The following is a 14,700-nucleotide window of genomic DNA, read 5'->3' on the forward strand; positions in this document are numbered from 1 at the left end:
CCCTACACACTACCCCTACACACTACCCCTGCTCACTACCCCTACACACTACCTCTACACACTACCCCTGCTCACTACCCCTACACACTACCCCTACACACTACCTCTACACACTACCCCTACACATTACCCCTACACACTACCCCTACACACTACCCCTGCTCACTACCCCTACACACTACCTCTACACACTACCCCTGCTCACTACCCCTACACACTACCCCTGCTCACTACCCCTACACACTACCTCTACACACTACCCCTGCTCACTACCCCTACACACTACCTCTACACACTACCATATTACACACTACCCCTACACACTACTTTCTTTATCTAGCTGTTTCTATTCTCTCTTAAAAGGATTCTAATTTTTCCTGTCTATCATTCTATTTTTATATTTACCCATATGTTAACACAGCTGTGTTCCCTACACACTACCCCTACACACTACCCCTGCAAACTACCCCTACACACTACCCCTACACACTACCCCTGCACACTACCCCTACACACTACCCCTACACACTACCATATTACACACTACCCCTACACACTACCTCTACACACTACCCCTACACACTACCTCTACACACTACCCCTACACACTACCCCTACACACTACCCCTGCTCACTACCCCTACACACTACCCCTGCTCACTACCCCTGCTCACTACCCCTACACACTACCCCTACACACTACCATATTACACACTACCCCTACACATTACCCCTACACACTACCCCTACACACTACCTCTACACACTACCCCTACACATTACCCCTACACACTACCCCTACACACTACCCCTGCTCACTACCCCTACACACTACCTCTACACACTACCCCTGCTCACTACCCCTACACACTACCCCTACACACTACCTCTACACACTACCCCTACACATTACCCCTACACACTACCCCTACACACTACCCCTGCTCACTACCCCTACACACTACCTCTACACACTACCCCTGCTCACTACCCCTACACACTACCCCTGCTCACTACCCCTACACACTACCTCTACACACTACCCCTGCTCACTACCCCTACACACTACCTCTACACACTACCCCTACACATTACCCCTACACACTACCCCTACACACTACCCCTGCTCACTACCCCTGCTCACTACCCCTACACACTACCCCTACACATTACCATATTACCCAGTAAAGTGTTCCATTCCATCGCACCAACACTTCTTACACTGTGTCAGTTCCAGGTCTTGATCTCAGGATCTATTTTTATTTTTAACTCTCAGGAAGGATTAACAATGACATCATCAAACAGGAAGTGTGTAAATGATCACTCAGTCGATGAGTCTGTCTCCATCCCAGCTGAAAAGCAGAGCACTTCCCAAAGCTGAAAGGAATCCCCCCCTCCCCCCAACACAGATAAATGCTAAAGTAAGAGGTCACTGTTGGTGACGTGTTGAGTCAGTAAACGATCTCCTGCTGTTCAGCTGCTGAATTCTACACATTCCTCTAACACTGATAAAAAGAAAAGGAGGCAGAGAGAATTTTAACTTCAGGTTTACGATCAATAAAGACTTTTTATCTAAATTACACACTATCCCGTCTTCTACTTCTGACTATTATAAATTACACAGAGTAAATCCTGAGGCTGAGAGATCACAGATTGATTCTTCTGGTTCATTTGTTTTTTCTCACATTAAATGATAAAACAATCAAAAAGCAAAAGATAAATAAAGCGACTATCTGTTTCCGAATGAAGCAAGAAACCACTTTATCCCTTCACTTGGAAGTGGGATGAAATCAGAGTCAGCCAAAGCGCGAGTTCTCACCTGACTAAAGAGATGATTTAATAATGATCATGGTCTCAAAGCAGCTTAGTATACAAACAAACAAAAATACTACATTTATCTTTAACATTTATCACTAATGATCAAGCCTGAGGTGAAGGTGGTGAGGAAAAACTCTCTGAGATGATATGAGGAAGAAACCTTGTTAAGAACCAGACTCAGAAGTGAACATCATCCTCATTTGGGTGACACTGGACAGGAAATAATGTAAATTATATAAATAATGTCCTTTCTACAACAGTTTGTGGTCCAGCGTAATTGTGAAACAAAGAGCTCTGAGAGGTCAGCATCATTTCTGAGTTTATTACAGACTTAACCCATACCAATGTTTAATCAGGATACAGGATACAGAATCCAACACACACACACACACACACACACACCACACCTCTTTCCTCCAAGCAGCTCTGTATTTCTGCCTGAAATTACAAGTGACAATCCACACAGAGCTTTTAGTAAATAAAACAGGTGTTGTCCCTCTCAGGAAGGAATGTCCCTCCCTACGGTGGTGTTTAGTGGCCATGACCCTGTGTATGACCCTCCATTGCTGATTTATGCAGGAACCTCCAGCAGCCTTGTGGAGAAGAACAAAGTACCACCAAATCTGACCACCTCAAAACCTATAGAACATCACTGAGAAACCTTCCACCATCATTCCACATCATGTTACGTCATATACAGCACAGCAGTGTCAAAGTAGTGACAACATTGACGCAAATGCTGGACCCAAAATCCCAGAATGCAATGCAGATTTGTCTCCAGCAAATATGTGGTTTTGTATCTCCAGCACATATGAGGGCTCAAGTCCTGCATGTGAAGCTGTTAAAATGATCTGAACATTCCCACAAATACAGTAAGACCGAGGATGTACACAAGAAACATCAGGACATAAGGGAGAAAAAGAACTGCTCATACTCACTGTTCTATATTTTCAGAAAGAAAGAAAAATGAGAAATAGGATAAGAAACACACCAGATAAGTCACTCTGGATTATGGTGTCTGCCAAAGTCCTTAAATATAAACCAAACTCAGCCCTCAAGTCTCCTGAGGTTTCTCCTGTATCTGATTCGATACCATTCAGTTATAATCTCTGTATCTGTCTCTACACCTCCACTAAAAGGTCCTCTGGAGAACTTGGGACTGTTCTATTCCACCCCTTTTCATTTAATCCACTGTATATTGTATCTTTTAACAATAGAAATTGTCCCAGAACAGCTTTACAGAAATTCTGAGAGGAACCAAAATCAGAAGGGAACCTCATCCTAATCTGGTGACACTGGAGAGTGTAGTTATGAATAATTCATGAATAATTTATATGCACCTTCCAATTGTACACTGAGGCTTAATCAACTCAGCAAAATGTGTTTAATAGAAAACACACAAACATATCACGTGAAACTGAGAGGTGAAGCTGATGTCTGAATCATTGCTTCTGTCATGTTTTATTAAACAGCTCAGTCAAGTGTACAAGTTCTACTTAATAATTAGCTTTATACATGATTAAAATAAATAATTTAATGTTTATGTTTAATTAATGATATCAGTGCTGTACTAATAATTTACTGATCTCTACCTCACACACACACTTTTCTGTCATTCTAAAATAAATAGTCTTTCGACTCAGACACACACAGACACACACACAAACACACACACAAACACACACACACAAACACACACACACACACAAACACACACAAACACACACACACACACACACAGGCTGGGAATGCAAAACCGGAGGCAGATATAAAGAAAACAGGAATGAGGCATGTGGTCATTTCCTGTTGTTGTATTGTCAGATAAATACTCACACACACACACACACACACACTCACACACAATTACACACAGACACACACACATTCTGTGCTAATCATCAATGTACTAGAGCTGAATGTAGCCATGAGGGAGCAGTTTGTCTGAGCTGAGAGATCGATGTGAGAGGAAATCTGACACTCGGCCGTATCAATCCTCATTAACTATTAACACACACACGCGCGCACACACACACACACACACACATAGGACATAACTTTAGAAACATCAAGGTTGAGGGAACATTCAGAAACCTATTAATGAAGTGGGAATCTCTAAAATTCTCCTAAAAACAAAAGTAAAATTATTTGCAAAAAAATAAAGATTACAAACATTTTGAAAACCACCAGAGCAAAATGGTAAAAATGTTAAAATGAACATTTATTCATTTAATTTAGAATTATTCTAGAATTACTGGAGAATTATGATGTTTAAGAATAACAACTCTCAGCCATTTTATCAGCAACTTATTTCTCTTTAACAAGACGTAACACACACGTCATGCTGTTGTCAGTGTTATATAATGAGTGTGTGTAGGATTAAGGTCACATGATCAGTGAGATTAAACTTTGTAATATTCACATCAGAGCTCATGGTGGAATTAATATCTAATAATCTACACTATGTTCTTCTGTTACAGGAAAATAATTAACAAGTGTAGAGTGTTTTTACTCTAGAGATGTTTGTAAGGCCTTGTGTGCATATGACTGGTAGATATTGTGACTAGAAACTGTCATTGCCAGCGGTTGTTTACTTAGATTATGACAAGGACAGAGGGACTGGATACGAGTTGGCGGGACTCATAAACAGCTTCTAGTAAACTTTGGTAAGACAAGATTAGCTTGATCAGGACATGAGCAAGTGTTGTGCATTTAAGCCAATGGTTGTGATGTTTTGCTTTTTCTTTGTTTGAATCCTGTCTATAAAATCTTGATGTAAACAATGATCGGGGCCCTGACTCGCTCATGCTACACGAGGAGTTTTGGATCCTGTTGCACAGCAGCAGTACAAATTTTACTCTTGCCTGTGCTACCAGTCTCAAACCTTCCACAACAAGTGTTACTATACATTTATATTTATAGTCTTACTGTAAATATCTGACTGAACATCCCCAATCCCACCACTGCAATTTACCAACAACTACAATTCATATTTAAAACAATAAATATCTTTGTTTATCTATTTATATTTACATTAATTGCTGTAGAACGTTGATTTAACAAGTTCCTAATGTGACTTATGTTATAGCTGCTATAAGCGGTTGTTCTCTCTCCAGCCTCTCTTTATTATCTCTCTTCATGTAACTGAGAAACCACATAGAAGTGTAAACTTCAGTGTCCTGAAGATGTAGGAACACTTCAGCTTTAACTCTGACTGGTACAAAGTGCTGACACTGGACAATTCTTCACCACATCATAGAGAAATGTTTCCTAACAATAAACTTTAACATATTAATGATTACTTATTGCAATGTGAAGTGTCTGCTGTACACTACTGTAAATGGGCTGTTACACTATATACGATAGAATGTGTTCTATTACCAATGTTCTGTTATACAATAAAATCAGATTGTGTGTGTGTGTGTGTGTGTGTGTGTGTGTGTGTGTGTGTGTGTGTGTGTGTGTGTGTGTTTGCCTTAAACGTATGTAGCTTCTTAAACCCACGCACTCCACACACTCTTACAGTGGAATGCTGGACATTATTTTGGGCTGAAACACAAGAGCTCGGAATTCCTTCTGTATCCTGTGACCTTTAACTTCATTCTCAAATCTCAGTGTGAGCACAATACAACAAAACCTGAACAATACAATATAACAAAACCTGAACAATACAATACAACAAAACCTGAACAAAACAACAAAACCTGAACAATACACACAGACACAAAATCCATTCTACTAGTGCTGGATACATAGGGACATGCTGACTTACTGAGGATTATGAGTAATCACATGATCAGAAATTAAAGTGCAGAGTTCCACAGAAAATTTTCACTATAAAAAATTATAAAAACACATAATTGTTGTTGTCAGGACAGAGGGTGAGAGATGAGGTCACAGGAAATGAGGCATGTGATCCATCAGAAAAGTTTATTTGTATTATGGATCAAATGAAGTGTGTTTTAGTATTTATCTAAAAATACTAAATAATATATAACCTGAGATACGTTTTGGACACTGTGGCGGTGCTGGGTGTGTGTGTGATATCAGCCGAGGTCAGGAGTCACATCACTGTTGGGTGTGTATTAAGGTTAATGAGGGGGGTGTCTCATCCTCACAGGAAGGACATGAATGTGTTTCTGTCATTCAAATAAAATGAGACAGCAGTCCATGAGTATGACCTGCCTTAGTGTTTTTATTGTATCCAAGTAGCATATTAGCCTGTGGACATTATTTTGCTAAAACACAGTAGCATGGTAGCCTTTGCGTATGTTCTGTTAGCCTGACAGCTCATTAATCTGTTAATAGGTCTGATTTTTACAGCCTAAAACTCCACTCATTTCCTGCAGGTGCAGGAAGTGAGGAAGCAGGAAGTGGTTTCAGACGCCCAGTCATGTCTCCCACCTTGCAGAGAGAAGAATAAGGGTGGAATAAAAAATCCGGTGTACATCAAGCTGTGACTTGATAAACTTGTCTATGCCTTTATCACAAGCAGGGTGGACTATTGTAATGGTCTCCTCACTGACCTTCCCATGGAGAACGCTGCTGCAAGGGTTCTGACTAGAACCAGAAAATCAGAGCATATCACAACAGTCCTCAGGTCATTACACTGGCTTCCAGTTATATATAGAATTGATATATAGAATTAGATTAGATTAGATTAGATTAGATTAGATTAGATTAGATTAGATTAGATTGAACTTTATTGTCATTACACATGTATAAGTACAAGGCAACGAAATGCAGTTTAGGTCTAACCAGAGTGCAATAGCAGCAAGTGCAGGATATACAGTTTTTACATGAGTTAAATAAATTAAATAAAATGGTAATATAGGAGTAATTTACAAAAGTGTGTGTACTATGAACACTATGAAGTAATTTTACTCATTTATAAAATCACTCAATGGCCCTAAATACATATGCTCACTGAATATAAACCAAACAGACCACTCAGATCATTAGGATGGAGTCAGTTAGAGATAACAAGGGTTCACACCAAACAAGGGGAATCTGCTTTTAGCTCTTATGCTGCTCACAGTATGGAAACAGCTTCCAGAAGAGATCAGATGTGTTAAAACATTAGCCACGTTTAAATCTAGACTCAAAACTCTGTGTATAATATTTTACTCTCTGTGTGTATGTGACAAAATTGTATTTGATTTTATTTGATTGTTTTAATTTCATTTTAAATCAATTTATAAATCATTTAAAAGTTTTTAAATTCCTTCTTTATTGTTGTGATTATTGTTTTAGAATAATTTTACTTTCCTTAAAGTAAAGCACTTATATTACCATTGTGTAGGAAATGTGCTATATAAAACAACTTGCCTAAACATCAGTAAAACTGAGATGATCAACAGGACAAAAATAGTCAAAGAGAGATCACAAATCATACAGAAATCACTTCTCAGCATTTCCTTCAACATGCTAAATCTATCCTGAGCAACATGCTATAATCAGCTCAAAGTCATGTAAGGTCAGATCTGTCAGTCCAGCTGCTGACATCTAGTTATAGTGAGGAATTTAAATCCAGCTTCCAATCCTTCAGGATTCTAAACATAAAACAGAGCAGCTGTATGCAATGTTATCATTTTCAGACCAAAGCCTCAAACCCACAGCTCTCCAGTCAGACACTCTGTCGCACTGCATGTGGCGTACATTTCATTTTTCTTTCTATGTAGATTTAGATTAATTAGCATTTTCTGTGTTTAATCTATTAAAGTTCTGACTTGTTTCTTTTTTCTGTGAAGAATTTAGCAGTCAAGAATTCATCAATGAACAATTAATAGCTTCAGTTTGTTACAACTTCGCTTACAATTTATAATCAGTGTTTATGATTTATAATCCCACTCTCAGTGTTTATAATGATTTATAATCCCAGTCTCAATGTTTATAATGATTTATAATCCCACTCAGTGTTTATAATGATTTATAATCCCACTCAGTGTTTATAATGATTTATAATCCCACTCAGTGTTTATAATGATTTATAATCCCACTCTGTGTTTATAATGATTTATAATACCACTCTCAGTGTTTATAATGATTTATAATATCCCTCTCTCAAGGTTCATAATGATTTATAATCCCACTGTCAGCATTTATAATTATTTATAATCCCACTCTCAGTGTTTATAATGATGTATAATCCTACTGACAGTGTTTATAATGATTTATAATCCCACTCTCAATGTTTATAATGATTTATAATCCCACTCTCAGGTGTTACCCAGATGAGGATGAGGTTCTCTTTTCAAACTGGTTCCCAGTTTTTTCCTCACCACTGTCACCTCTGACTCTTTAAATAGGGATTAATTCATAGATTTAAAATTGATCTCCGGAATTTGTCATAGGGAAAAGAAAGCACACCCTCCTTTAATTCTATGTTTTCATTTATCTGGGCCTAAATAACTAGTTTCATCTTCACCAACTTCTAGAAACAAATAACCTCAGATGACAACAAAAAAACACCAGATTTCAATTGTGTATTTAATTATTCCAAAAAGAAACCCAGTGAGAAAAATAAGTACACAGTACAATTCTGTTATACTGTGTGTATAACATTTAGCAAAAATAACCCGATGCTTTCTGTAGGAGTTTATCAGTGTCTTACGTCAGTTTACTTACTATGCCCATCTCTTCTTAACAACATTACTTCAGGAATTAATTTACACAAATCTCTTAAAATCCCACACAGGATCTCGCTGGGGTTTTGGTCTGGGTTTAACATATCCATTCCAAACTTCACAAGTCATTCAGATTTGCTGGTATGTTGGACATCATTGTCCTGTTGCATGGCCCAGGTTCGGCCCAGGTTCAGCCCAGTTTAAGATGGTGTTCTACATTATCTCCATGACTGCAAGTTTCAGGTCAATACAATATTACATTGTGTAAATATTCAACTTTCAAATCTTTTAGTCTTTTTAGTTCTAATATAGAAAAACAAGCTAAAGGTCAGGATCAGTTCTCTGTAACTGTAGCATGACTCTATTAGACAAACTCCACCGCTTGCTTGTAACGCTGTAGCTTCTGAATAGTTTGAATAGTCTGTAGTTATGCATGAAGTCTGAATATTGATGTGTATAATTTCAGAATTAGGTCCTCACTGGACTCTTACTATAACCCATACACAGTATGAAGAACTTAACATGTGACATGTCAAATGAATCATTTATCTCAGTGAATAATGTGGGTGTGGCCATTCTGTGCTTTTTCTGCCAGCCAATCCAGAGAGAGAGAGAGAGAGAGAGAGAGAGAGAGAGAGAGAGAGAGAAAGGAAGAGTCACACACAGCATGACTGAACATGATATCACAGTCCTCAGGCGTTGTTGAGAGATTTTTAGAGGATGGAGATTTAAGTAGCCCAAAGATATAGTATACTGCAGGATTCCATTTCAAAGAGTGTGAGTGTGAGTGTGTGTGTGTGTGTGTGTGTGTGTGTGTGTGTGTGTGTGTGTGTGTTTTCCAAACCCTCACTGTGGTACTGAAAAACCAAAAATGACCCAAGCCCTTAGTATCATACTTAAACCGTCCCAATCCAGTTCTGAAACAGAGCTGATCCCTCAGTGTAATACTGAACTCAATCTTTCAATATATTACTGAAACTAACCCAAACCCTCAGAGTACTACTAATATTATCCAACCCTAAATGCAAAGGAGCATTGAAACTGACCTGAACCAGTACTGAAACTGATCTGGACCAGTACTGAAACTGATCTGGACCAGTACTGAAACTGATCTGGATCAGTACTGAAACTGACCTGAACCAGTACTAAAGCTGACCTGAACCAGTACTGAAACTGGTCTGGACCAGTACTGAAACTGACCTGAACCTGAACCAGTACTGAAACTGGTCTGGACCAGAACCAGTACTGAAGCTGACCTGAACCAGTACTGAAACTGACCAGAACCTGAACCAGTACTGAAACAGACCTGAACCAGTACTGAAACGGACCAGAACCAGTTCTGAAACTGACCAGAACCAGTATTGAAACAGACCACAACCAGTACTGAAGCTGACCTGAACCAGTACCGAAGCTGACCTGAACCAGTACTGAAACTGACCTGAACCTGAAGCAGTACTGAAACTGACCCAAACCTGAACTAGTACTGAAACTGACCAGAACCTGTACCAGTACTGAAACTGACCTAAACCAGTACTGAAACTGACCTGAACCTGAACCAGTACTGAAACTGACCTGAACCTGAACCAGTACTGAAACTGACCTGAACCTGAACCAGTACTGAAACTGACTTGAACCAGTACTTAAACTGACCTGAACCTGAACCAGTACTGAAACTGACCTGAACCTGAACCAGTACTGAAACTGACCTGAACCTGAACCAGTACTGAAACTGACTTGAACCAGTACTGAAACAGACCAGAACCAGTTCTGAAACTGACCAGAACCAGAACCAGTATTGAAACAGACCAAAACCAGTACTGAAGCTGTCCTGAATGAGTACCGAAGCTGACCTGAACCAGTACTGAAACTGACCTGAACCTGAAGCAGTACTGAAACTGACTTGAACCAGTACTGAAACTGACCTGAACCTGAACCAGTACTGAAACTGACCTGAACCTGAACCAGTACTGAAACTGACTTGAACCAGTACTGAAACTGACCTGAAGCTGAACCAGTACTGAAACTGACTTGAACCAGTACTGAAACGGACCAGAACCAGTTCTGAAACTGACCAGAACCAGAACCAGTATTGAAACAGACCAAAACCAGTACTGAAGCTGTCCTGAACGAGTACCGAAGCTGACCTGAACCAGTACTGAAACTGACCTGAACCTGAAGCAGTACTGAAACTGACTTGAACCAGTACTGAAACTGACCTGAACCTGAACCAGTACTGAAACTGACCTGAACCTGAACCAGTACTGAAACTGACTTGAACCAGTACTGAAACTGACCTGAAGCTGAACCAGTACTGAAACTGACCTGAACCAGTACTGAAACTGACCTGAACCTGAACCAGTACTGAAACTGACTTGAACCAGTACTGAAACTGGCCTGAACCTGAACCAGTACTGAAACTAACCTGAACCAGTACTGAAATTGACCTGAACCTGAACCAGTACTGAAATTGACCTGAACCTGAACCAGTACTGAAATTGACCTGAACCTCTATGTATTACTGATAATCACCGGATCTCTCAGGTCCATTCAGTTATAGACCACGTTATATGTGTTTTGTGTGTTCTTGTTTCCATCAGTGTTTATTAGTAATAATATTCTCTTCCTTCACACGCAGTGATTGTCGGTAGGTTTAATTTCATATGAATAAGTTACTGCTTACCTCAACAAAGAAGGTGTCCATTGTCCGTTTTCAAGCGTATTTCCATTCACTCTTGAACAGAAATAAGAAGTTGAGCAGGAAAAATTCCTTCCAGTTTGTGCGCTGTGATTCCGCGCAGTTTGTTCAGTTTTTATTCGGTTTTTGTGAAGTGAGCGGAGTTGAAATGTCGCACCGCTGAGATGCTGCTGCCGCTTTGTGCTGCGAACTCGGAGGGGCGGGGCTTACTGACACGTCAATCACCCGCAGACCACGCCCGGTTAGAACAGAGCAGATGGAGAGCAGTGTGATGTTCAGTGGGAGCTGCTGAGCTTCTGTTCTCTTTAAAGACTTTCAGTGATTACTCTTCACCTCATTAACATAACGGAAATATAAAATTACCATAGAAATATTACGTTAACATTTGTAAAATTTAGAATTGAATTTAATTCAAATTTATTTGTATAGTGCTTTTAACAATGGACATTATCTCAAAGCAGCTTTACAGAACATAAGAAACAAAATTCAAAAAGTTTTAAATTATACAAAGATGAATATTAAACAAAAATTCTAGATTAATATTAGATATATTTAAATGTGTTTGTATTTATCCCTAATGAACAAGTCTGAGGTGACTCAGGTGACTGTGGGGGAAAAACTCCAGACTCAAGGAGGAACCTCATCCTCATCTGGGTGACACTGGGGGTGTGATTATAAATATACAGTCTGATAAATGTTGTATTGATGAGGAGGTTGTTGGAGTTCACATGGAGTTCACATCTCCTCTTTAGTATAGCAGAGTCTAACTGGAGCTGGTAGATCTCTAGATGTCTCAGGATTCTCACAGAGTCGCCCTCATCTCAGTGGAGGTCCAAAATCTTCATCACATGGAAGACGGTCAGAGCTGGTACAATTTCTGGATGCCTCGGGATGGGTAGAAAGAGAGAAGCAGTGGAGAGGGATTAACATTGCTTTTCATAAAATGTGCAAGTCTGATATAATAGTGCACAATATTATGGGATGTATTATGTGTACGTCTGACTAAAGTGATGAGTTTTTAATCTACATTTAAACTGGGAAAGTGTGTCTGAGCCCCGAACTCTATCAGGAAGACTATTCCAGAGTTTGGGAGCTAAATAAGAAAATGCTCTACCACCTTTAGTAGACTTAGATATTCTGTGAACTACCAGAAGTCCTGAGTTTTGTGATCTCAGAGAGCGTGAAGGATTGTAACGTGTTAGAAGACTAGTTAGATACATGGGAGCTAAACCGTTAAGAGCCTTGTACGTAAGTAGCAGCAGTTTGTAATCAATTCTAAACTTAACAGGTAGCCAGTGTAGAGATGATAAAATTGGGGTTATATGGTCATACTTTCTTGTCCTAGTGAGAACTCTGGCAGCTGGACAACTACCTAGTAATGCATTACAATAGTCCAGTCTGGAGTACTATTATTGAAATATTTAAGCTTAAGGTTTGGGGAAATATATATTTGAGTGAAATATGTCATACAAGCACACACACACACACACACACAGACTGATTGTCAGGAACCAATATGTGGACTAAATAATAGTGACACAAAAATTATAATTTTTTTTATTAATCTAAGTCAGATTTTTATCATTTTTCCTTTTTCTAATTTTTCAAAAAGTGTGAAACTCAGGGTGCCATGAATTCTTACACAAATAAATCTCTGGACGTTTTTCTACATGATAAATGTGAGAAATTAGAACCTATGAGAAACAGAAAGATCATCCAGAGTTACTTCAGGCTCCCTGTGGTCCTGGTAAAAGCAGGAGGAAGTTAGTAAGCATCCACTGTCCGATGTCTTTCACACAACCTTTAATCTCATTAAGCTGGTGATTCACAAGTGACTTAGCTGAAACATATAGCTGATCGGAAGGGTGTAGGTTTGATTCCCACGTTTGATTCCCAAGTCCACCAGGCGCTTAACCCTCAATTGCTCAGTTATATAAAATGAGATAAAATGTAAGTCTCTCTGAATAAGGGCGTCTGCTAAATGCTGGAAAAGCACTATACAAATAAATTGAATTGAAATTGAAATTAATGGCTATACCCAATAAAGCAATCTTTCTCCCATAGCCAGCTCTCTGGTCTTTATTTTTCTTTATCCTTTTTAACAACAAATGCAACAAATGTCTTCACAGTTGAAGCCCAGGACTCAAACTAAGAGGAAACATTCAGAGATGTTAAGTGTTACAAGAAATACCTAGACAAGGTTGTCCAGTAGGGAGCAGTGTTCTGAGGTCAGTCTGTTGTCACTGAGTAAGGTGGTCCTCTCGGCTTATATAAATTAAGGTTCATGTTAATCTATCTCCATTTGTCTATGTCTGTATATACATACAGGTATATCTGCACCTAAGGATATTACAATATATCCACATTATAAAAAATTATATTATTCCACGTTATAAAGACTGAATGACTCGGAATCATTAACTCGATTATGCTAATGGGTTAATTATAACTACATTAAAGCCTTGCAGTTGAATCCCTGCGGTCACACACTGAGAGATTTGTGCTCCATCTGCACACACGCACATGCACACACACAAACACACACACGCACATGCACACACACATGCACACACAAACACACACACACACACACATGCACACATGCACACACATACACAGTGTTTTACAGTGTTTTAAGTTATGAGGATTTGTCTCAAATTAATGTAGCTCAGGGCTCCAAATGGTAAATGGAAATCTGTTGGGAATATGGAATTGGGTGACATCTCTCTCTCTCTCTCTCTCTCTCTCTCTCTCTCTCACACACACACACGCAATCACACACATGCACACACACACACAGAAAGAGACGCCAGCTTAATAAAGTTGAGAAATGTGTGAAGGACATTAGACAGTGGAAACGTTTAACTCATGTGCCACTGTTTTGATTTTTGTTTTTGTTCTTTTTTTCTTTTTTATGATCCTCAACACCTACTTTGATCAAATGGTACAGGCTTTTTGTTGGCACCTCAGACAGTAAAGACTACAGCAGGAGTCAGAGCTTTTTTAAAGCCACACAGTTTTTAAAATACTCATCCTGTCCAAAATGATCACTAAGCTCTGTGGCCTGGGCATCAATTAAATTCTTTTAACAATTCACATTGTCTCAAAGCAGCTTTACAGAAGTATAGAAACAGAAAAAAATAAATAAATAAACAGTTTTAAATTGCTATTTATCTGTAACTTCTATCTCTAATGAGCAATCCAAAGGCGATGGTGGCAAGTAAAAACAAGTTATAAGGTTAATAAAACCAATTTACTGAGTATTTTTGCTTAGCTCGCGAAACAGACACAGTCTATATTGTAAGCCCTGGGTGACGACTCAATGCAGCGAGCGCGTGACTAAGACTGAGTCATCTTTTATTTGTCTGTCCCAACATTAACATACAAATGTACGCGGACAACCCTGTTATCTATATACATGGAATCAGCATGTCACAAGCTGCAATAGAACTTACAGTGTCTTTGGTTCATGTCATGTTTGTATGTTTTTTGTGTTTTTTTTTACCAAACATAAAAGCTCAAGTGTACTGACAGATGTTTTTGTATCTGTTTTTGAGTCTGGTT

The 14,700-nt window shown here is 39.0% G+C and overlaps 1 protein-coding gene across 2 annotated transcripts in view; it reads right to left on the minus strand.

Annotated features, from left to right (window-relative positions):
• myo10l3 (myosin X, like 3) overlaps positions 1 to 11,298 on the minus strand; it is a 45,630-nt gene extending 34,332 nt beyond the window's left edge. For both annotated transcript variants that reach the window (XM_060877155.1, XM_060877154.1), the window contains exon 1: positions 11,122 to 11,298. In XM_060877155.1, coding sequence (XP_060733138.1) covers positions 11,122 to 11,142 — 21 coding nt within the window. In that variant the 5' untranslated portion in view covers positions 11,143 to 11,298. The remainder of the gene's footprint in view (positions 1 to 11,121) is intronic.
• Positions 11,299 to 14,700: the final 3,402 nt, after the last annotated feature.

The sequence above is a fragment of the Tachysurus vachellii genome, chromosome 8 (assembly GCF_030014155.1).
Source record: "Tachysurus vachellii isolate PV-2020 chromosome 8, HZAU_Pvac_v1, whole genome shotgun sequence".
Lineage (NCBI taxonomy): Eukaryota > Metazoa > Chordata > Actinopteri > Siluriformes > Bagridae > Tachysurus > Tachysurus vachellii.